Source organism: Diprion similis, chromosome 4, assembly GCF_021155765.1.
Source record: "Diprion similis isolate iyDipSimi1 chromosome 4, iyDipSimi1.1, whole genome shotgun sequence".
NCBI lineage: Eukaryota > Metazoa > Arthropoda > Insecta > Hymenoptera > Diprionidae > Diprion > Diprion similis.
In genome coordinates, this window is record NC_060108.1 from 12,062,051 (window position 1) to 12,087,684 (window position 25,634).

General features: G+C 36.0%; 4 protein-coding genes across 4 annotated transcripts in view; 3 read left to right on the top strand and 1 right to left on the bottom strand.

Moving 5' to 3' along the window:
- The window catches only part of LOC124405424 (protein lifeguard 1-like), a 339,693-nt gene that overhangs the window by 286,314 nt on the left and 27,745 nt on the right, over positions 1-25,634 (top strand). The gene's annotated exons all lie outside the window — the stretch shown is intronic.
- LOC124405421 (gustatory receptor 5a for trehalose-like) lies at positions 1,252-11,795 on the top strand. Its single transcript, XM_046880294.1, has 10 exons — positions 1,252-1,440; positions 3,789-4,078; positions 4,852-5,086; positions 6,807-6,942; positions 8,029-8,222; positions 8,775-8,866; positions 9,190-9,410; positions 10,377-10,545; positions 11,037-11,126; positions 11,673-11,795. The coding sequence occupies exons 2-10, from the start codon at positions 3,857-3,859 to the stop codon at positions 11,739-11,741; spliced, it is 1,428 nt and encodes a 475-aa protein (XP_046736250.1). The 5' UTR covers positions 1,252-1,440; positions 3,789-3,856; the 3' UTR covers positions 11,742-11,795.
- On the top strand, positions 17,812-21,440 carry LOC124405422 (ubiquitin-associated domain-containing protein 1). The gene is made up of 8 exons (XM_046880295.1): positions 17,812-17,996; positions 18,602-18,795; positions 19,151-19,311; positions 19,946-20,157; positions 20,231-20,412; positions 20,601-20,791; positions 21,036-21,174; positions 21,254-21,440. Exons 1-8 carry the CDS (start codon positions 17,812-17,814, stop codon positions 21,394-21,396), a joined length of 1,407 nt encoding a protein of 468 aa, XP_046736251.1. The 3' UTR covers positions 21,397-21,440.
- On the bottom strand, positions 21,394-24,862 carry LOC124405420 (protein LAS1). The gene is made up of 5 exons (XM_046880293.1): positions 24,771-24,862; positions 24,194-24,620; positions 23,704-23,885; positions 22,593-23,608; positions 21,394-22,466 (listed from the first exon to the last, which is right to left on the bottom strand). The coding sequence occupies exons 1-5, from the start codon at positions 24,815-24,817 to the stop codon at positions 22,180-22,182; spliced, it is 1,959 nt and encodes a 652-aa protein (XP_046736249.1). The 5' UTR covers positions 24,818-24,862; the 3' UTR covers positions 21,394-22,179.

Below are 25,634 nucleotides of genomic sequence, written 5' to 3' on the forward strand. Positions count from 1 at the left end.
CCCGAAAGATTGTTTTTAGAACATAGTACAGTAGTTCGAGTCTTGGAAATTAAGATAATTTTTCATTACTACAATTTCGAAAAGATTGCGAAAAAGAACATCAATTCAACAGTGATCGTTTGCGAATGCAGATCATTTGAACTTGGTTTGAAAGGAAGCTTCGATCTAATCACTTTTACCGCAAGATATATTTATCCAAATGAGAAAATATGCTTATTGCTGAAGAATATCAGTTACGATTATAACTGATGATTGATAAATGATTTATAGCTCAAATATATCAAATTTTTTAACATAGTTATCAGCCAAGGGCTGAAAATTTTGTGAGAGAACAGGGTAAAGATACAGCCACGTTGTATACTGTGTGTGTTCAACAATAAGTGACAACAGCTACCGTTATCAGCCTGTAAATCAACCTTCAAAAAATTCGAAGATACAGTTTTCTGAATTAAAAAAACTTTTAAAGGTATCCTTCAAACCAGTGTGCGAATTTGTTTTTGATTATTTGCAAATGAAAAATTGCAATTTTATATTGTAATTGAAAACGAAGTTAATTACCTGTAATTAGGAAAGTACGAAGTAATCCTTTTGTAATTCGTAGTTGAAACGAAATCTGCAATTAAAAACTACCTTCGCAAACGAAAAATGAAATTGGATTCAAAATCAAATACAAATTACAGTAGTGATTTAATTTCAACTTGTTTGAAAAGTATAATATATCGTTGAAAACAAAATAAATTGCCTTTATAATATATGTAGTTGTTGATTTTGATTTCAATTACAAATTATAAAGGTTATTACGTTTCATTTCATTTCAGAATTGATTTCCAGTTAACAACAGATTTGCTTACTTTGGTGATTAATACATTTTAGTAAGTTGTAGTTGAAAATAAATTCACTAACTTTGGTGGTTGATATTTTTATAATTTGCAATTGAAAACAGATTCATCAACTTTGGTGGTTGCTAAATTTAAAGTTTGTAATTGAAAACAAATTTACAAACTTTGGTGATTGCTAAATCTGTAATTCCTAATTGCAAATAAATTCACTTACTTTGGTGATTGCTGAATTTGTAATTTCTAATTGAAAACAAATTCAATTACTTTAGTAATTGATACATTTTTACACTTTTCTAATTTTTAATGGAAATGTAACTGCATCTTGCCCAACACTGTTTTCACTCCTATTCGCCTGCATATCACAAGAATCGCGTCCGCAAGTAGTTTTAGGCGCGTTGTGGTCAGACGCAGGCAAATCCAACGCATCCGGCGCAGCAGGCCGCGAATTCGCGTTTAATCCAAAGCCTGTATAGTAAGCGGGCAGTGCGACCCGGTCTTCCGATCGGGAACCGCTTCCTCTAATTGCCGTCGTCTCATCGGCAGCTCTGAAGTTTTCGCAAATTTAGGCAAGGGTCACAATGAAAATAAGCTTTTCCACCGGGTAAGAGTGGATTTTTCTGATTTTTTTTTTTTTTTTTCGCTTGTCGCGAACATTGCTTTCTATAATTTTTGCCGTTTTCTATTCTCGCTAGAGTTTGTGAAGTATCCGTACGTTGTAAGACTTCTAACTTTTATTCGACTGTAAAAAATCACGGATAACTATTAAAGGGTTATATATAGTTTTGGGAGGTCCAAAAAAATCGATTTTTCAAGAATTTTACTTGAGAAAACCTTTTCATTAACTAAGTAACTTTGAACTGTATTTTAAAATTTTTTATTTGTAAAAATAATTATTTTGAAAGCTGCTATAGCTGATCTACGGGAGCACCTGTAAAAAAAGTGTCTTGCGATAAGCACGATGAAATGAAAAAATCAAAAATATTTCGTTAATATGATGTATTATCTTGTAATTGATCGAAGGAATATGCAAAATAATAATTTTGACGAAATGGCGGCTTCTCAAACAAAAAAAAATTAAATTTCTTATAAAGTGGAAAATATTTATCGGTGAGTAAAAACCTTCGATTGATTACTAAAAAATGTACTTCAAAATATTGGGTTGAAATTTGAGACTGATCGATTGAGCAGTTTCCGAGAAATCTTGCTTGCCGACTTTAAAAACACAGTTTTAAGAAACACATGTTTAAAGTTTCAGAAGCACTTTACACGTGGTAGAAATTTTTTTCCAACTGTTTTGTTGTTATGAAATAAGTTTTATTCTGTCAAACCAAAATTTCCTAAATTAATTTTTATTTCATGCTAACGTCTTTTCTTAACAATTGAGGTATTTGTCAAATACATTTTTTGGATGCATATGTTTTTGCTTTAGTTTTGAATCGCTTGTTTGTTTCTACCTCCGTGTAACTGAGCAGAATTTTAACCCAGAATCTCTGATTCAAAATTTACGAAGAAATTCAAACACATTTTTATCTAGTTTCTGTTAATATTACTGGATTCGCAGAGATTTTTATTTTGAATTTTCATACCTCAATTTAAAAAGATTCCAACATCATGAAAAGAGGTACCTTTAAATCAATATTTAATTATTTTTTTTATCTGAACTAGTATTCATTCATAATATATATTGATCTCCTAACTGTAACAGATGACTATCAATTTTTTTCTTACAATTAGAACAAAGCTTGTTTACTCTGAAAAATGTTCTTTCATTTTCATCACTTATTTCATACACAGAATCCAGTTACAATAAAAAACCTTCCAAGCAACGATTAGTGAAATAATATTTACAAAACAAAAAATTATATACGTGTATTCAAATAACTATCAAAATTACGTTTGACTGTCAGAAAAATGTACGATAAATAATTGACAAGATCGTTGTTTTGGCTTTTGCTGAATCCATTCGTCCCATCAATTTCTGAAACTTTTATGACTACGGATTTTCTTACACACGCATGTCTTTTTCAGCTCGTCACTAATACCGCATGGCGCTTATACTTGTACATACTTTATTACGTACTTGTGTAATTTTTCTTGAGTAAAACTACTGGCTGGACGTGATAACAAGTTGGATGACAACAGCGCGTCACGCTACTTTAATTAATTGACGAATTTGAGCTGCGCGAGCTCAGATTAATAACAGCACTTCCATTATTCATACGCGCGTTATTTCTCTGACCCGACGGTGGCTTTTCACTATATTCACGACAGTTACCTCTTCATCTACTTTCGCACCTTAAGAACTCAGATTAATCGATCATCTAGCTACTCCGTTTCCACTCGGTACGTGAAAGAAGCTGAAACAATGATAAAAATAAGAGAAAAGTGATAGATTCGAGTAAGTTATTGGCAAAGATTAGACGCAAAATTTTAGCTTTCTATCGTGGCATCGTTTATTCATACCTTCGGAAACAAAACTGTATTTAATTTTGAAAAAATTGAATATTTAAAATCTCATTTTAAGTGATGAGAAAAAAATTGATTCCCATCATTATTAGAGGATTATGTGAGGAAGTAACAATTTAATATTGAGGTTCACCATTCATAAAATTGATGAGAATAGTTGAAACCATGATTAATTCAGGAAAAATTTCCATACAATTATGAATAATTGCTTGTATTTCACCGATAATCTTACAATTCATATTAAACATTTTATTCTTCTTCCAACGATTTTACTATACTACATAAGGATGGAATTAAGTTTCTGGAAATTCTCAGTGTACCACAAGAATTTCCTATTTCGAACATAATTACATCTTATTTGCAATAACCGTTTTAATAACTATATGTTGTAAAAATTTCGTTACTTTTTTCGTCTCACAAATCTTTTGAAAGAAGATGGAAAACGAAAATATTAATTTATGACGTCTTACAGTATTGTTTTAGTGGCGCAATATAGACACGATACGTGAACTGCATTTGACTTCAAGTCTATATAAGCTGTGACTGGACAAATGACGGTGAAACGAAACGATCGACGCAATGACGTCGGTGATCCAAACATCTTGTGCAACGGAGACAAACGAAAAATTTGGCCGCTACTAAATCGAAGAGCGATTACGAGTCCCGATGAAACCCGTACTTATCAGACAGATGCTGGCTTACCAAAATCCAGTCTTTTCCTCAACACCTCCATCGCTCCCCGGCGACAAAAGGAATCCGGGCTCTTGTGCCAGGTTGTTGTTTAAAAATAATTCTTGGCTTTTGTATGATGGACACGCGGAGGAAAAAGTTGTTGAATTTAAAAAATGGCATTTGATTGAACAAATTTGCGTCCCGAACAATTATTTCTGTTGTCAAGTCAAGCTTTTAAAATTGTTAGAAAGAGATTTTTCTCTACCTGTGTTTTTCAGATTTCACGCCATCCCTTTCTCAACGTGAGTTATTGTGAATCTTTTGAGGCGCCTAAAAATCTTGTGAAATTTGTTCAAATTTTTAGATTTTATTTCAGTCCCTTGAAATGATTTCGCGTTAAAATTTTGTCAAGAAAAAAGGTAAAACGAATGAAATAGACTTTGAATCACTTTGGAATTTGTCAAATTTCTGGAACAGTATAATGTCGAAAAACTGCATTTCGAATTATTTTAGACCGAATTGAAAGCCTTTTAAGGATATTAAAACCATTTAAAGTCTAGCCAAACTGTGAAAAATTGTCTTCGAATTGCTCTTTACAAATCGTCTGAAACCTACCAAAATTCAACGAAGCTTTTTACAAGCCCACAATAAATAGTTGAACAGCATTACTAAGTCCTTGATCACAAAGCGATCGAAATGAAATATTTCAAACCACGCAAACACCGTGAAACTAGCTAAAGTAATGATAATTTTCCTGAAATTTAACTGTACGACGTTGAAAATGATTCGTAATCTTTTGCCAGGTTATCAGTGTCGAACATTGTTGATAAAATGTTCATCAATCTGAAGAGAAATGTTTTTTCGTTTCTCATAGCAGGATCCGGAGAGTTTCCACTGCGCGATTGGTCCTATTTTGTCGGTGGCACAGTGCTTCGGCTTACTTCCGGTTTGCGGGGTTTTGAGTGCCTCGTCGAGAGGTTTGGCCTTCCGGAGAAGAAGTTTACGCACCATTTATGCCTCCTTTTTGACCCTGACGATGCTGGTCGTTGCGCTTTCTTCGATCGTTCACATGGTCAGGTCCGTCGACACTCAAACTTTCGAGATAAAAGGTGAGTGTGAAACTGCATTTTAACTTCGCGTAAAAACATGTTGAAAGTGAAAATAATAAAATCATGGTTATCAGATTTATTTTCGATGTCATGTTAATTTTTTATCGATTGTGTAACAGCACAGAGGAAAATATCATTCGTTAATGTTGTTGGCTTGTAATAATACTTGGATTGAAATTCATGAAAAAACTAACAATGTTAAAAATATTTTTCGCAAGAAACTAAAATGCGATCATCACGTCGAATGATTTGATGATTGCAAAAATGCATAATATTTTTTATTTTCAATACAAACCTACGATTCAAGACTAAGAAAATGTGTTTTGAATTTTATCAATATCTTTTTTCGTTTTTGAGTTATATCCGATAATTCAAAAGTTGAAACAGGAAAATTTTGAAAAATTTTTGGCTCGAGTACAAATCGAGTTGAAAATTTCAAAGGAATCGAAAATTCTTCCTTCTATAGGCAGGTTCAAATTGAAAAAAAATTTGGTAAACCTAAAATTCGACTTCAAAATATCGACCTTCTACATTTTCCGGTGATAGTTACAAAACTCATTTTCGAAATAAATGACAATAACTAAAGACTACAGAATAAACATAAATAGAAATTTCTCTCGATGAATAAAAATCTCTTCAAAGCAAGTGCAGATGCAATTTATTCGAAAACACGTTCAGAGTACTGATTGAAAAAATAAAACCATATAAATAATTACCGCGACGACATCACAAGTGTCACTTTTGCTGCACAAACTTTTGATGATAATTTTGTAAACGTTATCAGAGCGTAATATGTTAACACCAACTTTGTCTCAGTGTGAGATAAGCATTTTGAGCCCTTAAAAGCCTCGCTAAAAGCTGCCGCGCTGAGCGTTGATTAGATAGGACGAAAGATCGTATTATTCAAGTGCCGATCATTGCGTAGTGTCGCAAAAAATTGATAAACATCCCGAGAGAAACGTTACAGACTTCTTCTGTTCTCATTAATGTACGTGATTTTATTCCTGACTTTTTTCATCCGTGATATCATACGAATATTTGAATTAAGTGAGAATAATTATTTCCCTGATTGTATTAGAGAGAGAAAAAGGTAAACCGTGACGTCGTCTGATATCATATCTAAACCTGTTCTAATTCAATCATACAAAAAGATATAATTTTTTTCCTAGAATTTCGTTTTCGTACTTTGACAAATTATTTTTTAGAAGAAATTTATACATTTTTTTAAATCAAAATTCGAAATCAAAATTATCATACCAATGAAAGTTAAGGCTCTTCGAAACTCGTTTAACTTCACACATGACACAATTAGTAATTCATGATAATTGTGATATAAAAATGGATAAATAGTCACCTTTATTTACCTCAACAGAAAAGCATAAAAGAATAAAATTTATTTAAACCAGTTCTTCGATATGAATATATTCTAAATCCATCGAAATGTAAAGCGATATTTTTTCAAACTCACAATTAACCTAAGTTTCAAAAAGTTCTTACTTTTATCAATCGAATTCATTTTTACACAACAGTATAAAATATAAAATAAAAAAAAGTAAATGTTTGTCTCGTAATTGGTTGAGATTCGACAGTCCATCTAACGGCCCCCTAAAATTTTGGGATCGTACATTTCTGTCTATCAGCGATCGGTATTCATCTTCATAATTTTTTTACCACAAAAATATTAATTTGAATCGAATGAGCTGGCTTTCACACTTTCCAGGCGGAATTGGCGCAGCAACAGCAGGAGCAGTGTTTTACGGAAACAGCGTTTTGGGTTCCTTCCTTTTCTTATGGCTTGCACCGCGCTGGCCGGCTTTGCAACAGGAATGGATAGCCATGGAACAGCTAATTGACAGGTGAAATTTTCCTTCCATACTTTTTCTTTTCCATAGCTTTCCTCGTGTGGATACGGACTACGAATTATTCATCACAAACGTTCATCGACATCTGAAATTGATTGTTCTTTGCCACGAACGTTCTGCGAGCAACGTATTACCGAATTTCGTGAAGTCGGATTTCGGAAATATATGAGGAGTATTCCACGTCAATTCAACAAGTGTTAAGCCCCGACCGTCTCAAAATCGTTTCATGTTTTTTTTAACATTCTACTCGGTTAAAAACGCAATCTAAATTTTTTTCAAATTTATTTATTAGACCGTTTCTTTTTTATAAATATTTGAAGTCGATAGCGAATGTACATTTTTTTAAATCTGAAAATATTCCCAACAATCCAGTGAATGACACAAAACGTCCCTGTTAAGGAAAATGCGGGCCAAGTTTTTTTTCTGTTTTTTTTTTTATCACCTAATTCGGGATTTAAAAATTTTTTTAAATAAAATTAATACAGGATCAAATCGTAAGCGTCAAATAAGGGTCAATTTACTTGTCAATGTTCGGTTTATACAATCGATGATGCGTCACTCTAGGTTTAAAAATTTTTAAATTCCGAATTAGGTGATAAAAAGGATTGAAAAAAATTCAGGTCGCGTTTTTTACCGAGTAGAATGTTAGAAAAAAGTATGAAATGATTTTGAGATGGTCGGGGCTTAACACTGGTCGAGTTGGCGTGGAATACCCCATAATTATCACACAACCCTCAATTACTTCGTCGAATTTTTTCTCCATAAAACTTGATGAAGGGCCATCAAAGCCCCCGAAGTAGTTCTCGAAATTCAGCGAACTACAAAATGTTAAAACATCAAGATTTCATACCATGTGTGAAGATTTTTTAGCTGTTGATCTTGATTGCAGGTTGAATACTTTTTTAGAAAATTTGAAAATTTTGCAATTAGCACAGAAGTGTGGCGGTGGGAAGTTTTCATGGAGATAAATAGAGGACCGGAAATACTAAAAGTTCTCTGTGAGATGGAGAGAATTGGGGGAAAAAAAAACACTTTTCAATACCAAATAAAAATTTCTCATTTTTCTCATTTTCCTCGCAGGTGGGGTCGTCCTCGACTGAGGCGAAAGTTTTCCGCGATCACCGGAATCGTGTTGACGTGTGCATTGCTGGAACACATTCTGAGCATGGTAAAAAACACACCGAGTTACAGATGGGACACGGCGACCAACATGAGCCTGAATAATTACCTGCACGAATATTCACACAATTCTCATGAATTTATAATCAGCGTCTGTGAGTAGAAATTTGCTGTATTTCGTTCTATCGTATTGCTGTAATAATTGTTTATGTTCGATTCTTTGAAAAATTTTATTCCAACAATATTTCATTCAAGCTATAACACTTTGAAACAGACTGTTCTCTGATTTACTTTAAGAATTTTATTGCCAATTTAGAAATACCTACGGAATGATATTATGTTAGCTGCGGATTGAGTTTTTGTTGAAATATTGAATTCCTTCAAAGCGTTACGCTCAGACTCTTGACATTTTCACGAAGTTCACCCTCTGCTAGGGTAGAGAAATATGTACATCAGTTCCATGGTATTGTTCAATAAAAAATTGATTCTTTTAGAAAAGAGAATTGTCAATTTCTTAATTTTACGGACTCCAAAGTTCACGATGGTGCATAAGAAGGACATATTCCTTCTTTTTTGTTGAATGAATATCTAATTGATTCATTGATGATCTCACTGTTTTGCTTAAAACTTGCATGAAATTTATAAATGAGGCTTTTATCACCTTAATCAAGTTAAATTGATCGTTACTGTTTCCCAAATTAATGCAGGGGGCTACAACCTTGCAGTTGGAATGTTCCTATTCGTCGTGGGCAAGATAGCCACTTTCACGTGGAACTTCACCGACCTTTTCGTGATGTTGGTAAGAATCTAATCTAAACGCAGATGCTGGACCTTGTTTCTCACACATGAATAATGGAGTGCGATGTAATCAGCATCCATTATGATGACTCAATATTTGAACCGTGCAAACAAGCAATGAATGGAAAAATTGATCAAATTCGACAAAATTTAAGAGGAAAGGTTTTTCCTTTTAATTGCAATTAAATGTACAAAATGTAGCTTCGGTTGCCTATCCACTGGCGTTGAGTGGCCACTTTCACAGAAAACTCAAGATATAAACTCTTGACCCGATGTCCCATTCTTCTGTATAATCGTAGCATTGATACTTCCGTCTTCGATTAGGTGTCAACCGGGTTGGCGGAGAGATTCAAGACCCTAAACACGAGGATGACGTCGGCAAACGCGACGACCCCAACGATCGGGGAATGGAGGGTGCTGAGAGAGAATTACGCGGCTCTAAGCGCCCTGGTCAAGCGAGTCGATAACGACGTATCGCCGATAGTCTTACTCTCCTTCGCGAATAATCTCTACTTCATATGTCTTCAGCTGCTCAACGGCTTGTCGTAAGACTGATACACGGTAAAACCTCGTTGCTGTTAACCGCTCGGTCCTGGCGTCTGAATTACTAAGCATTGTAGAGAGAAAGCGTTTAGTTGTTTTTATCTACCTATATAGACAGCACAAAACTCAAAGTTATCAAAAATACGTCTAAAGTTGATGGCTTTTGCCCCACTTTTTGACGTCTATAAGGCCCCAAGGACATCTTCTAGGCATAAAGAAATCTTTTAGGTGCCAGAAAATGGCGCATAAGACATCATGTAGACATCTTTTTGACCACGTCAAGTTTTCTGCTGGCTGGGAATGATCTCAAAAACGGATGAACCGATTTTCATAAAATTTCAACAGTAGGTTCTGTACTATCTCTGAAGTGTCATGGGAAGGATAAACTGCAGTTATTGAATCAACGCGTCAAGAAAAACATGGTTGGACTAGGTTTCAACGGCGTTAGAATGACTGAAGGTGTTTTGTGGATGGCACTTTACAGTTTAGCACGCTGTGCCAGGTAGCAGGTGCTAAAAACTTGTTCCTGTGATCGAATTGGCTCGTCGAGGATAAAAAACCAGGAGAAGTTGCACGGACAAATTAGTTTGATTTCAATAATTAACGTACATAAGTCCGAATTCTACATCCAACTATCACAGACAAAGCCAAGACAGGGGATCCTAGTTTATTACAACTGTAGATGAAAGGGCTGACATCGTGACTTCATCAGGCTTAATTAGTGTACGATGGATTTCAGAATTTCAACAAACAGAACAACTTACCAATCATTTCACCCGATTAGGCCAGATTTTACAATCTCTTTATTTGATTTATTTAATCAATTTAGCGGTCTATTGGATCATTGCTTGGAGTTGACAGCAACGAGGTTCAACTGCTTTCGTCTATAATAGGCAACTCCGAAATACTTATGCAGGCAGCTTTTTTTCTTGACTTGCCTTTTCCTCTTTGCCCATTCAAAAATCAAGGAGGCCGGACGAAGACGGAATCCTAAACTCGGTGTACTTCTTCGGTTCCTTTGCCTTCCTCGTCGCACGGACTGTTGGTGTCACTCTACTTGCGGCCAGAATTAACGACCAGAGCAGAATCGCCTTACCCGTGCTTTACACTTGCCCGGCTAAGGCTTACTGCATCGAGGTAAGAGGTGTTTCTTATTTATTTATTTATTTATTTATTTATTTTTTTTTTATTAGGAAGTTTATTGATACTGAATTATTACAGATTACGTTGCAGGTTTGCCAAGTTTTACGATGAAAGTATAGATTTCCTTAAATATGAAATCATTCAATCATTTTCTCGGGGTGAATAAATGTTCTTACACTTCATAAATATTTGACCTTACTCGTAACAATTTATTGCATTTTCAAATGGAACGAGTCGTTCTTTTTTTGCACTCCAAAATATGTTCGATTTCTGAAAAATGGAAATTCATTTTTATTTCTGTGAAAATAAATTGTTAAACGAGTACGTCTTCAGATAAATCATTTTTGCAGTGTTAACTTGCTTAAACCTTCTGTTTTTTGATGTAAAGACTTCTGACGGTGCGTTTCTTCGCGAACTTAGCCTGTGGATTTTGGAATATCTTATTCTGGTCATAATTGCTTCGTTTTTCTTCATTTCACTCGCAGACACAGAGGCTTGAACATCAGCTCGCGACTGATGACATCGCGTTATCTGGGTTACGGTTCTTCTCAATCACGAGAAACTTCATGCTGGCGGTGAGAATTTTTATTCCATATACAATGACAAATATCACCTGCCGCGGTGATGAAGCCGACCGTAACTTTTACAATAAAAATTTGAATTTTGCTATTTAAGATCGTTTAAAACCTACCTCGTCATCGTACCTCCATAAAATAATTTAGCAGCAGAAGTGAAACGAAATTTTGTCTGTTCTCTTTATGAATTGATCTATCGGAGTTCGAACCATTTGAGATTTCGAAAGAATTAGTTGCTGACGTTGGAACAGTTAGAAAAAAAAATAGTTAACATTTAACTGTAACTTGATTAATAAGCGAAAAAGTTTAGACACTTGAACTTCCCTCATTCTGAACAGGATGTTGATTTTCAGAAAAAATCTGGTCCAGGACTAATGTCGAAATTTTATCGTAACACGAAATCATTTACCTCTTCTAATATTTCTCAAATATTCTTCGATACACTTGAATTTTTATAGAAACTAATTTTGTCATATACTTTTGTATAAATAAATTTTATCACAAGTGTGATCTACAAAAATTGTCATCAAATTTCTTGATTTTCAGGTAGCTGGAGCCATCGTCACATACGAAGTTGTCCTTCTACAGTTCAACCTTGCAATAAATCACAAATAAAGACTTGCAGTGACTCGCGTTAGTACAGTAAAACAAATGGGTGCAAAAATCGACGGTGTAGTTAAGGTCACAATTAGTTTTTGGATTGTTTGACCACCTGATTATATTATACCCGTTTGCCCGATTGTAAGATAATTTCCTGTTCGTTACAATAAAAATATCCAGTACATTACAGGCACTTCGCATTTGTTTTACTACTTTTACCTTATTGAATTTTTTTTAATTCTTCATGGGTATCATTAAAGGCGAAAACGCCTGATCTCGAGCATTTTCCGTCTCGAAATCGATTCGTATGACCATTTCTGGATTAATCGATCTCTCTAGCAAAATTACGTCGGAATGTTGCACTAAAGAATTATTTACAGGACCTCTCACAGTCGTCAAAATTTTCACCAAAAATCCAAACGGGTTGTCTCACTTTTTCTTGGGTTATAAATCTTTTTTCTGAGAATCGATTTGTATGTTCTATTTTAGACTGATTAGACCCCCAGGAACTCAGAAAAGACATAGCAAACTGCCTTGGATCAACAGCAGAGAACGTATGTAGGAAATATCACGTTTTTTGCCTGGAACTCTCGATACATTGCTCGCAGCGTATTTGTACTGCGTGCAATCAATTTATCGCTCAAAATTACGTCGATATAGTGCATCAAAATATTGCTTCTAGCATGTTTCAAGGTCGGCAAAATTTTCGCCAAGAATTCAAAGGGGTAGGAATTTAATTTTAGAAATAGGAGGCTGAGCTATTGCCTCACTTAATTCCTTACCTATAATGCTGAAGCGTTTCAACTTAGTATTAACAATTTCATTAGGATTATCAAGCTTAACTCTATATTCACCAGAGATATAGTTGCAGGTATTTTATTTTTTGGTTTCTGTAACCAATCTTCTTGTTTATTATTTTTATATGAATTTGAATACAAAATAAGAATTTTATGTCGATAGAACTAACCGTTGATAACATGTCTGTTGAGCCTGAATAAAAATATGAATATAGAATTTATGACTTGTGTCTCACCTGTCCCCACTGCATGTCATCAGAAATTTCCACAAAATTGTGTCTAAGTAACAAAGTGATGATAGCGTAATCGACGAGGGTCGTTTCGGTTCATTTTCAAGCCGCCTAATTAGAGGCAACCAATTTTACATAATGTATGGGCGCCCAATTATAGACAACCAATCTTACATACCGTGAAAGTGCCTAATGATAGGCAACTAATCTTACATACCTTAAGAGTGCCTAATTATAGGCAACCAATCTTACGTACAGTACAAGTGCCTAATTATAGGCAACCAATCTTACGTAACATCAGAGTGCCTAATTATAGGCAACCAATCTCACGTCATGTATGAGTGCCTAATTGAAGGCAACCATACCCATTTATCAGAGACCTCCTCGGCTCAGATGTTCTCTTGATACCAGGAGTAATTTTTCGCTAAAATTTCTCCGATTTGCTTAATTCTAAGTGGCTGTAGCATGTAAGCAAGCGATCGCATGCCTTCTCAAGCAAGCAGGCATGCATAGAAGCACACAGTATCAACGTCGCAAGCAGTCAATCAATCAGTCCCTGTTTTTGGAAGAGCTCCTCGGCTGAGATGTTCTCCTGATACCAGGAGTAATTTTTCGCTGAAATTTCTCCGATTTGCCTAATTCTAAGTGGCTGTAGCATGTAAGCAAGCGATCGCATGCCTTCTCAAGCAAGCAGGCATGCATAGAAGCACACAGTATCAACGTCGCAAGCAGTCAATCAATCAGTCCCTGTTTTTGGAAGAGCTCCTCGGCTGAGATGTTCTCCTGATACCAGGAGTAATTTTTCGCTGAAATTTCTCCGATTTGCCTAATTCTAAGTGGCTGTAGCATGTAAGCAAGCGATCGCATGCCTTCTCAAGCAAGCAGGCATGCATAGAAGCACACAGTATCAACGTCGCAAGCAGTCAATCAATCAGTCCCTGTTTTTGGAAGAGCTCCTCGGCTGAGATGTTCTCCTGATACCAGGAGTAATTTTTCGCTGAAATTTCTCCGATTTGCTTAATTCTAAGTGGCTGTAGCATGTAAGCAAGCGATCGCATGCCTTCTCAAGGAAGTAGGCATGCATAGAAGCACACAGTATCAACGTCGCAAGCAGTCAATCAATCAGTCCCTGTTTTTGGAAGAGCTCCTCGGCTGAGATGTTCTCCTGATACCAGGAGTAATTTTTCACTGAAATTTCTCCGATTTGCTTAATTCTAAGTGGCTGTAGCATGTAAGCAAGCGATCGCATGCCTTCTCAAGTAAGTAGGCATGCATAGAAGCACACAGTATCAACGGCGCAAGCAGTCAATCAATCAGTCCCTGTTTTTGGAAGAGCTCCTCGGCTGAGATGTTCTCCTGATACCAGGAGTAATTTTTCGCTGAAATTTCTCCGATTTGCTTAATTCTAAGTGGCTGTAGCATGTAAGCAAGCGATCGCATGCCTTCTCAAGCAAGCAGGCATGCATAGAAGCACACAGTATCAACGTCGCAAGCAGTCAATCAATCAGTCCCTGTTTTTGGAAGAGCTCCTCGGCTGAGATGTTCTCCTGATACCAGGAGTAATTTTTCGCTGAAATTTCTCCGATTTGCTTAATTCTAAGTGGCTGTAGCATGTAAGCAAGCGATCGCATGCCTTCTCAAGTAAGTAGGCATGCATGTAAGCACACAGTATCAACGTCACAAGCAGTCAATCAATCAGTCCCTGTTTTTGGAAGAGCTCCTCGGCTGAGATGTTCTCCTGATACCAGGAGTAATTTTTCGCTGAAATTTCTCCGATTTGCTTAATTCTAAGTGGCTGTAGCATGTAAGCAAGCGATCGCATGCCTTCTCAAGGAAGTAGGCATGCATAGAAGCACACAGTATCAACGTCGCAAGTAGTCAATCAATCAGTCCCTGTTTTTGGAAGAGCTCCTCGGCTGAGATGTTCTCCTGATACCAGGAGTAATTTTTCGCTGAAATTTCTCCGATTTGCTTAATTCTAAGTGGCTGTAGCATGTAAGCAAGCGATGGCATGCCTTCTCAAGCAAGCAGGCATGCATAGAAGCACACAGTATCAACGTCGCAAGCAGTCAATCAATCAGTCCCTGTTTTTGGAAGAGCTCCTCGGCTGAGATGTTCTCCTGATACCAGGAGTAATTTTTCGCTGAAATTTCTCCGATTTGCTTAATTCTAAGTGGCTGTAGCATGTAAGCAAGCGATCGCATGCCTTCTCGAGCAAGCAGGCATGCATAGAAGCGCACAGTATCAACGTCGCAAGCAGTCAATCAATCAGTCCCTGTTTTTGGAAGAGCTCCTCGGCTGAGATGTTCTCCTGATACCAGGAGTAATTTTTCGCTGAAATTTCTCCGATTTGCTTAATTCTAAGTGGCTGTAGCATGTAAGCAAGCGATCGCATGCCTTCTCAAGCAAGCAGGCATGCATAGAAGCACACAGTATCAACGGCGCAAGCAGTCAATCAATCAGTCCCTGTTTTTGGAAGAGCTCCTCGGCTGAGATGTTCTCCTGATACCAGGAGTAATTTTTCGCTAAAATTTCTCCGATTTGCTTAATTCTAAGTGGCTGTAGCATGTAAGCAAGCGATCGCATGCCTTCTCAAGCAAGCAGGCATGCATAGAAGCACACAGTATCAACGTCGCAAGCAGTCAATCAATCAGTCCCTGTTTTTGGAAGAGCTCCTCGGCTGAGATGTTCTCCTGATACCAGGAGTAATTTTTCGCTGAAATTTCTCCGATTTGCCTAATTCTAAGTGGCTGTAGCATGTAAGCAAGCGATCGCATGCCTTCTCAAGCAAGCAGGCATGCATAGAAGCACACAGTATCAACGTCGCAAGCAGTCAATCAATCAGTCCCTGTTTTTGGAAGAGCTCCTCGGCTGAGATGTTCTCCTGATACCAGGAGTAATTTTTCGCTGAAATTTCTCCGATTTGCTTAATTCTAAGTGGCTGTAGCATGTAAGCAAGCGATCGCATGCCTTCTCGAGCAAGCAGGCATGCATAGAAGCACACAGTATCAACGTCGCAAGCAGTCAATCAATCAGTCCCTGTTTTTGGAAGACCTCCTTGGCTCAGATGTTCTCCTGATACCAGGAGTAATTTTTTGCAGAAATTTCTCCGATTTACCCAATTTTACATAAAATCAGCATTCAGGCAGCATTATTCAAATTAAAATTTACACTTAAACTCCAAAGACGTCATTCAGCCTTACTTTCTTTTAAGTAAGAATAGTTTCATCTCTGAACTGATCTGTATGATCCTTGCTGGAAGAATTGAGCAACCAGAAAAAGACATCAAAGAAAACATAGGACCGACAGTTGAGGAAATATGAAGAAAACACACAGAAGTTCATTTTTACATTTATTTCAATTCAGGTTATATAAAAGAATACAGTGATATACATATCATATCATATGCAGGTGCAGTGCACCTGTGCGCACTGCGGTTCTTAATATAAATTCAGGAACCACAATGATAACCATTCCATATACTACTCTTTACATTCAGCTTAGCGTATTTTACTCTTAAACCGTATTGTCATCGTCAGCATTGTTATGAAAGAATAAATCATATTTGTGTACATTTTCTCTATCCGATTCTACAATATTCGGTAATTTTATGACATACTATACACTTCTATCTGAACGCTTGTATTAGGATAAGAACGTATTGAGCAAACTCAAACTTACAATAAACAGAACCTAACGTTGTAGTGGTTGTTATTTTCCTGACGCATGTTTTGAACAACCTGTTGCGAATTCCGTGTTTTGTTGCGGTTCTTTCTAATCCGTTGTTTGCTGCGAGTGAAAACTGAAGGCAGTCGATTTCTCCCCAAAAAACGTCGGAATAGTGCATCAGAGAATTGTTTGCAGCATCTCTTGAATTCCTCGAAATATTCACCAAAAATCCAAAGGGGTTAGCCTTCCTTTTCTTTGAGTGAAGAATCTTCTGTCTCGTAATCAGTTTGTACGAGCCTTTCCAGAAGAATTGATACCCCTGAAACGCAAAACATACAGCAATGACAGGGTATGACCAACAGCAGAAAAATTACGTAGCGAAGACGAACAGCAAAAGAATAAGAATACGAAGTAACTCGTTTTTCGGCCGTAACTTTTGATTCATTGCTCGCAGTATCTTCGGACCGCGCTCAATCGATTTCTGTCGCAAAATTACGTTGGAACAGTGGTTCAAAGAATTAATTGCAGCACTTTCCAGAATCGTCGAAATTTTCGCCAAAAATTCAAAGGGGTTAGCCTAAGTGTTTTCGTGATTTTCGAAGCCAAAAATTTTTCGTCTCGAAATCGATTCGTATGACCCTTTCATGATCAATTGGACGCCCGGAAACTCAGAAAACACAGCAAAAAGAGCGTAGGACCAACAGCAGAGAAATGACGACGCAAAGACCAGCAGCAGAAAAATAGAGAAAATACGTCTTCCGTTTTTTGCCTCTAACTTTTGATCCGTCAGGTTCGGTTTCTGAAGTTGTGTGAACGTGTTTTTTTTGGCGGAAAACCTAGCCAGTTCGGTGATTTTTTCGTGGAAAATAATGCAGATGAGTTTGGCGGATTTTGGCGGGATTTGACAGGGACCCTAGAGGGATTACGATAATCCGAGTTGGCAACATTGTTTGAACTGCGTGCAAATGGCCGCCGTTACGGTCAAACGTCAAAATATTACGAACGGAAATATTCAAGGTAAAATAACGGCTGCCGGAATTTCAAGGCCAAGTAATTTTCAACGCTTTCGGAAGTAAAAAATTCAGTGTAATCGTGATGCACTCGCACCGCCTTTGGGATATGTCAACTTCGCATACTTGAGCACTCGAACCCGGGCTAACCTAAATCTTTCACATAGAGAAATGCATAATCCCAAATTGCTGGTTCATAATCAGCCATGAATTTCACGTCATTCCTCTGAGTTCACGACGATTTCAAATGGCACTTATAAATCACCTAATACTAGAACTACATTGTGATCAAAGACATGTGTATTCTGACACTGCTTCAAACTCGCACAAAATGACAGACAACACTTGTATTAGTTTTTTTATTGTTCAGGGCTACTTGATGTTTCCATGGATGCGTGGACAAATACTGGAAGCCTGGAGTAGCAGACGGAGCTCTCGAGAACCCGGGAGACGCTCCTCTGCTCTCTCCTCTGCGGACCCAGGAAATCCCTCTAGAAATTCAGGTGCCACAATGTTTGTGTCACCACAGTCAAGCCCCGAGAGTTTCTCAGTCAACATTATCAGGTTTGTCTTTCATTTACTCTGAAAAAATATTCGACCAATGATTCTCGTAGTGTGAAATTGTTAAAAGGCGCATTATATTTCCTTTCAGTAAAAAAAATATTCTTAGAATCTATAAAAAACCACCATGTGCATGCAAGTTGCTATTATATTTATTGTTGCTTTTTATCACGTTAGAAAGAGATTAATGTTTCATTATGTCTGAAGATTGGGCTCGTATTACTGCTGTTCTAAGCATCACTCGGCCTATTTAGCACGCGTCTTCTATCGCTTGGGCCCAGTACGGCAAGGAGTTAATATCCATTTTCTTGATTGTCCTGGTGATTCTGAATAAGAATCTCACACTTATGTAGAATTAAGTATCAAAACATATTGTATGTAATAATGTCATTAACGAAGTTAAAGATATTAAACATTTAACTAGTCACAACATTATTGTGTAGAAAATTTTTGGCAGTTGTATTATAAAGTTCATCAATTTCAAAAGCTGAGCAGAATAGGCACGATATTTAGTGTACCCAAATTTCAGAAATTACTCAGATACATTCATTACGTTACAAAATTTCTGAAGAATAAGGAGAACATGATCACTACAATGATAATTTCAGTTTGGAGGGACACGTGTTTGGCATCAACATCAAGCCAGACTTTACTATAGAAAAAATTAAAACAGTTGCAACTAAACACTTTTATGGACAAGACACATCAAAGCCTTCATCATGCTTTAGATTAGTTCATGCGACAAAACTAAAGTCATTATCTGATGAAAAAAAGGCAGAGGAAGAGGGTATTGAAAAGTTTGGTGAGTATTACAAAACTTGGAAGTAAATCTGATGGGAGTATTGCTATAAACGTAAAAAAACGTGTGTGCAGTAACACGCGCAACAGAAGTGAAATTTCTAAAATTTATGAATGATTTACGGTGACTTGAACAACTCAGTAACAGATAGGGGAGACTGAGGATAGGGAATCCTGTACATAGTTTGCATTTCAAAACATCATATTTTACAACATTCTGTTATTACTTCCACTAAAGAAGTTTCACTTCAAAAGCAAAATGATATTTTGGAAAATAATCAAGGCTGGTTCAATGGTTGTTTCCTTTGATGATCTCTGTTAGAGAAAAATAAAGCTTTGCATTATTTTTTAATTTTCAGATGAGTTGCTGATGGTTGAGATCCATCCAGTTATAATAAAAGAAAATCTAACCGAAGAGGTATTAAAAGGACCTAGTGAGGAGGTGATAGCTCGAATCACCGCAGGACTTCCGATTAAAAACCCATCACGACCTGCACCGAGTGCCGATTGCCCAGCTGATGTAAATATTTCATAACGATAAAGTATGAGTTTCCAGTGTTATTTTATTTTTAGAAAAATAAGTTTTATTGGAACATTTTGAAAAGTATATCGAGGTAAGAAAGTGCATTAGTAATCAATAGACTAATGATAAATGTTAACAGAATACAATGATTAAACACTCAGAATGATAAAAAATAATCGAAAATCGATTATTTTTTCCAAATTGATTGAGTATAATTAATTATTTTTTCTCATAATCGGTTTTTGTTATTTTTCCCATTAATGACCCAATGCAATGTCAATTTATGTGATTAGAGTATCAATTATTAGCATTGCCTCACTTACCAATTGTAAGTACCCATTTGATATAATTAGTGGAAGATAAATGAATATTTTCACCTGAAATTGAAAAATATTTTGAATGAAACTATAAATCATCAAAACACTTTTCCACTATTAAGACTACATACTGAAATTTATGAGATTTCGGTTTCATATGCACCATTTCAAAAAAATATGAAATAATCAATTATTCAATTAACTTTGACCGATTCAATTGAGTCGTGTTCGATTATTTTTTTGAGCTCGATTAATCAATGTATTGATTATTGTTAGCTTAGTGGCCATCGCTATTAAATGCATAACACGTACAGTTTCAGAATGAAATAAGAAAGATTCTCATCACACTGGTCCAGACTTCTGCAAAGCTCTTGAACCACAGTCCTGAAGCGGGTAAAATTTATGAGGTAATTAGGGAAAGATGGGAGGCCAGATGCAAACCACCAAATGATCCCAAGTCTGTTAAATATCTCATGGATATGGGCTTCTCGGAGAAGAAAGTATTGAAAGCTCTGCGTCTCAGGAAGTGAGTAACATTTAGCGTCATTATTTGAATGTACAAATTTCTATTTCTTACTTTTTTATTCATCACTCCTAAGGATGAATACTTCTGAAGCACTTGAGTGGCTCATAGAGCATGGAGATGATCCAGATGAAGAAGATTTTGAGCTACCATCGTTAGACGCGAGTCTGGATGTGGATACAGGAGGACCTAGTTCCTCAGGTACTTCGGGCAGAAGGAGAAGTCTCAAGGAAGCATGTGTCGATTTGTTCAAAGGAGGTAATTTTGCGATTTAGCTAAGTTGCTCATCTTACAATTACTTTATGGCATGTTCTCTTACCACTTAGGGAAATTGAGTTTAATACGTTCCTCTTTGCCGAAAACTAGCTTTGATTACGACTTAAGGTGATAATTTATCCAGAATAAGAATATGGTCCTCAACTCAATGTTGGATGATTGTTGAACAGGTAGTCAGAGTTCCAAAAGAGAGCCGAACTTGATTAACGTCGTCGCTGTACTGTTAGAATCTTTTCGACAGTTCAAAAAACTCGATTTCAAACCAAACACAAAAGTGATGTCCTCACTTCAAGAGATGGGGTTTGATGAAAAAAAAATCATAGAAGCACTGAAAGTCACTGGAAATAATCAACCAAATGCAGTGAGTTGCTAGAATTTCGATTCTTGTATAATCTAAAACATTCGAGAAAAATTAGTAACAAATATTAATGACAGTCAACTTCAATTCCACAACAAATAAAACATCGACCATGACCATTGGTATAATTCCGATTTTTTTGTGTGTCAACAACAAAATAAGTTCCAAATTTCACATTAAATGTCAAAGCAAAAGCAGACTTGTTACTATTCATATCACCTTCTTCAATAGTTGTTTATATTTTCAGTGTGAATGGCTCTTAGGTGAGAGACGCCCTAGCTTAGAAGACTTGGACGAAGGCCTGGACCCGGATGGGCCAATTTATAAAGCAATTATGTCAAATCCTCACATACAACTCAGTCTCACCAGTCCAAAAATGTTACTAGGTAAGTAAACAACAAACGAAGTTTTCTATTAGATTAAATTTACGAGTTCATACTTGAGAATAAAATTTACATCTTTCAGCATACTTATCGATGCTAGAGAGTCCAAAGTCAGCAAATATCTGGATAAATGACCCAGAAGCTTCACCAGTGTTGAGTCAAATTTTCAAAACCTACCATGCCGAAAAGCATGCCATTCACATGAACCGTTTTGTCGAGAGCTAACAGTAGCAAAGTGTAGAAACTGTTTCAGAATCACAGAAACAAAAACGAAAAAAAAGAACTATAATGCCTAGTACAAATTTGAAAAATTCAAAATATAATTCATGATACATTGAAGATAAGTTACTGTTATTAACTGCCTGGCACGTTAAAATTCATTCTAGTCAATATTACAAAAAATAAATATAAATTATCGTTAAAGTATTTACGCTATTCGTTTGTTATTTACTCAGTAGCAAATAGTGATATGTAATAGTAAAAAAGGTACCATCATTGTGAGGAAAGTATATAAAGTGCTTGATATTTATTCCTAACGATATTTAACGAATTTTACATTTAATAATTGCTACTATTACGTATATGAAATGGTATACAAACTATTATGTATACTCGCGTATACCAACAAATATATTTTTATATCAAAATGAGCCTTTGAAATCTAGTTTATATACCTATTTCAATTCAAAATGGCATGCATAGTTTTAAACCATTTTTTTTTAGCTGTGTTCAATGTCAGAAGAAAACTTTGTTAAACGCTGAAGCAAATAAACTCTCTCTAAAATCATTGACATTCACTATCAATACCCTAAAGTGCATATGTATGCCTACTTGCCCCCTATCTTTCAGGTACGACTAATCATTTTACGGAATATTTGATCATCGCAATTCTACATACCTGATTGTAAGTTGGTATACATTGGATTAAACTACGGATGAGGAACATGTTGGAAAAGAGAAATTTGTTAAAAACGTCCACAATATACGCCTGAAGTAAAACTTGTAAATTTAACAGCTTTTTTTCACAATTTGAATTGCCATATCGACCATTTTATCAATGTTTTCGAGATTTTTTTTCCGTTTTGGTCTCTTCTTTTTTCCCAAAACGCTATTCCAATTTATTTTACTTCTCATCATGAAACTTTTACTGTTGACAATTCCTGGCACGATATCAGCATCTTTGGAACCCTTATCAGTTATTATATTCACTACCGAATACGTATCCACTGTATCCATCGACTCCAACTGCCATGGTAGTATTCCAATCGGACAACTTCCCCAGTCAACACATGTTTCTATGAAAAATAGGTGTATTTTACAGTTAATGTAACAAAACATGCTATTTTTCCAATAGTTAGATATTTTTCTGACGGTTGAGTTTGAACTGAAATACCAGTTCGTAGTTGACAACATAACTGTACCTGTTTCAAGTATCCAGTTTGAACTTCTGGTTGTTAGATCTGCTATTTCGATATTATCTTCGGAATTGGACTGATCCAATCTTTCATCACTTCTGATACTTTCATTGGTATGATCTTCAAACAATGCAGTAAAATCATTGATGCTTTTGACATTATCTTTACCAACTAATTTCTCGTCTTCAATATTTTGTCCCGCTGTATAAATACTGATGAAATCAATAAGATTTTCTCTGACGTCATTCCTTATGCTGGGTGTTATCAGTTCCAGAAGTGGTTCAACGAAATGGTTCGAAAATTTGCTGTTCAGATTAGAAATTATTGTTCTAACAAAATTTATGTTAGTCAGAAAGCTGGGTATTTCACCTGAGACATTGAGCCATGAAATGTCTCTAAGTTCGGGAAAGTTTCTATCGACTTCATCTTGAATTTTAAGAGACAATGTAGTTGATGAAGTTCTTCTCCTTTTGTTTTCTACGAGATGTTCCATCCTATGTTTGATTTTTTGAGCTAATTTGATTTTGCATAGACTAGACGCTATATATTTCATCCACAGAGATGCAATAAGATGCTTTTGTTCATTCTCTTTCTCATCATTTAGCAGTTCCAATAGCCGCAGTATTAGTTTTTGTAAAATTTCCTTCTCATGTAACAGTTTTATAAACTCTAACCAAAAGTTGATGAAACGTGACGGAAGACAATTACAGTTTTCAGTATCTGAACTTGATCTCTTTCTTCTCTCAAATATCTCAAGAAATTCTTCACTTGGAAGGAACGCTTCCCCTCCAAGTAGAACATTCAAAATAATTTCGTCTTTATTTGGTAGAAATTTGTTTTTGCCTAAATATCTGGATATTTGACACAAAAGATTGCTTTGTTCTGCTATGAGTTCGTGTTTCTCGTCATAGCGAGGATCAGTATCATTTCGAGTTTCTGTATTGACGTCAATATCGGTGTATTCTGTATTTTCGTTGTTTGGCACATTCAGAGTGTATGCTCGTAAGTCGCTCAACGTTTCTCTAACAGTAAGAGGAATAGCAAATAGAGAATAATTTCACCTTATATCTAATGAAATCGGAAGTCACTGATTATTCCTTCAAACTGATTCTCTTACCTTAACTGTGCATCAGGTATGTCTTTTATCGAGGCGTAACCAGCATGGATGTATAAACCAATTGCGATCCACAATTCAATTAAATCCGTTAACGTCTGTGCTTCATCTGGCTCATTCTCTTCCTCCACTTGTTTAGTAATATCGTCTTTCATAGCTTTCAATTCTGCTGCCCAATATTCTTCCTTCAAAATGTAAAACAAAATCATAATAGAAATTCTTTTCATTAGCTGAAGACTAGGGAATTGAGACTCCGTGCATACTGTTTCTGCAAGGTGAATTCACCATTCACAGTTATGTGACAGAAGAATTTCATAATCATAAATGAACATTCTACAAAATGAACTAAATTCTATTTAGTTTGCTTCTACGATAAACTTGCATTTTTTTCTCTACGTCTACTCGAATCTTAAAAATTATAGGGAAGTACCGAGATGTATTGCTCAGTTTTCTTCCTTTCGTTGTATGACAATATGCAACAACTCTAACTTACATGTAGCCAATCGAGTAGCATATTTGTAGCTATACGCAATACATCGATCGATGGTAATTCATGGCCGTGTGCAGCATCGTGTCGTATGTTGACAATCCATCGTGGAATATTGAGCTGCTTAGCTATTTGAAAAAGGGAAGATTGCTTAGTTTCACCGATGTTGGTTATGTGATTAAGGAACCTCATGATCGTTGTTGAGTACATCAGGCAGAGGTCGTTCTCATAGTAAGCCGGTAAATCTCCTCTGTCAATCTTTGGGGTGATTTCCCTGTCTCTGAGGCAGACTTGCATAATAGCCAGCGTGCATTCGACACCGACTGGCAATTTCGGAAGCCTCGCTTTCCATACCAGCAGCCTCTCGTAGCCTTTAATCTGCTCAATCGTATCGTTGGAATAAATTTGTTCGTAAACATCGTGCCACTCGGCGCTGAAAAGTATAACTAGAGGTTATGTTATGTTGACAGCGAGTTCAATTCGGAAAGGACACTTGAAAGCTACGTGACTTCAGAGTACTCCGACGAATGGAATGAATTCCAGTTTTTCAAAAGGATAAGAATCGCTAGTAATCATTACTTACAGCGAAAACCATGGTACTTGCTTCGGACGGTCCCGCTTGAACGCCATTTACAATGTGTTTAGCATCATTAGCATGCCGCGTGGTCACGCATGTAAAAAGAGGAAAATGACTTCTCATTTCTCTCTTTAATGACAATAATGACGCATGCGCAATACTATTCCGTTGCAATTGGCGCGAAAATCCAAATTTAATTTTTCTTCATCATTCCGAATGGACCACATGTGGATAATAGGATTTTCGGTATTGACTGAAGATATTATGTGTCTGAGGGTCAACTAAATTTAAAAACTTCTAAGCAAACCTGAGAATGATTTACACTTATTTAATATAATTGTAAAAAAAAATGAATCGTATTATTTTTGCTGGTATAACTGAATCAGGATTCTTCCGATTATTTTGACCCAGGAGACCGTTTATTGGTTTATAAGAATTAACCATAAAAACCCAATTACCCTCGATTTAAAATCGAAATATACTAGTACTAATATAAACATGAACAGCAAAAAAAATGAGAAAAATATTCAGTCTTTCACACTTAACATTTATTTCCAAGGTCCCGATATCATATTAAATCTAAGTTGTATTTTTATACACCTGATTAGGACTTCACGCTATATTTATTATACTAATTACATATTAGGATAAATTATTGCTGCCTTGTTTGAAATACGAAATCTCCCTGAACTCAAAATTGCCACGTAGGATAGAATGCATTAAAAGTAAAGCTCGGACGTTATGTGAAGTATTGTTAAATTAATATTTTTAGCATTTCATGATACGTCGTATACTTTTGCTTATGTCATTTCTGGTTTGATCCATAATTGTTTTTACTATGCTTGGACCTTGAGGGGAACCTTCTAACTG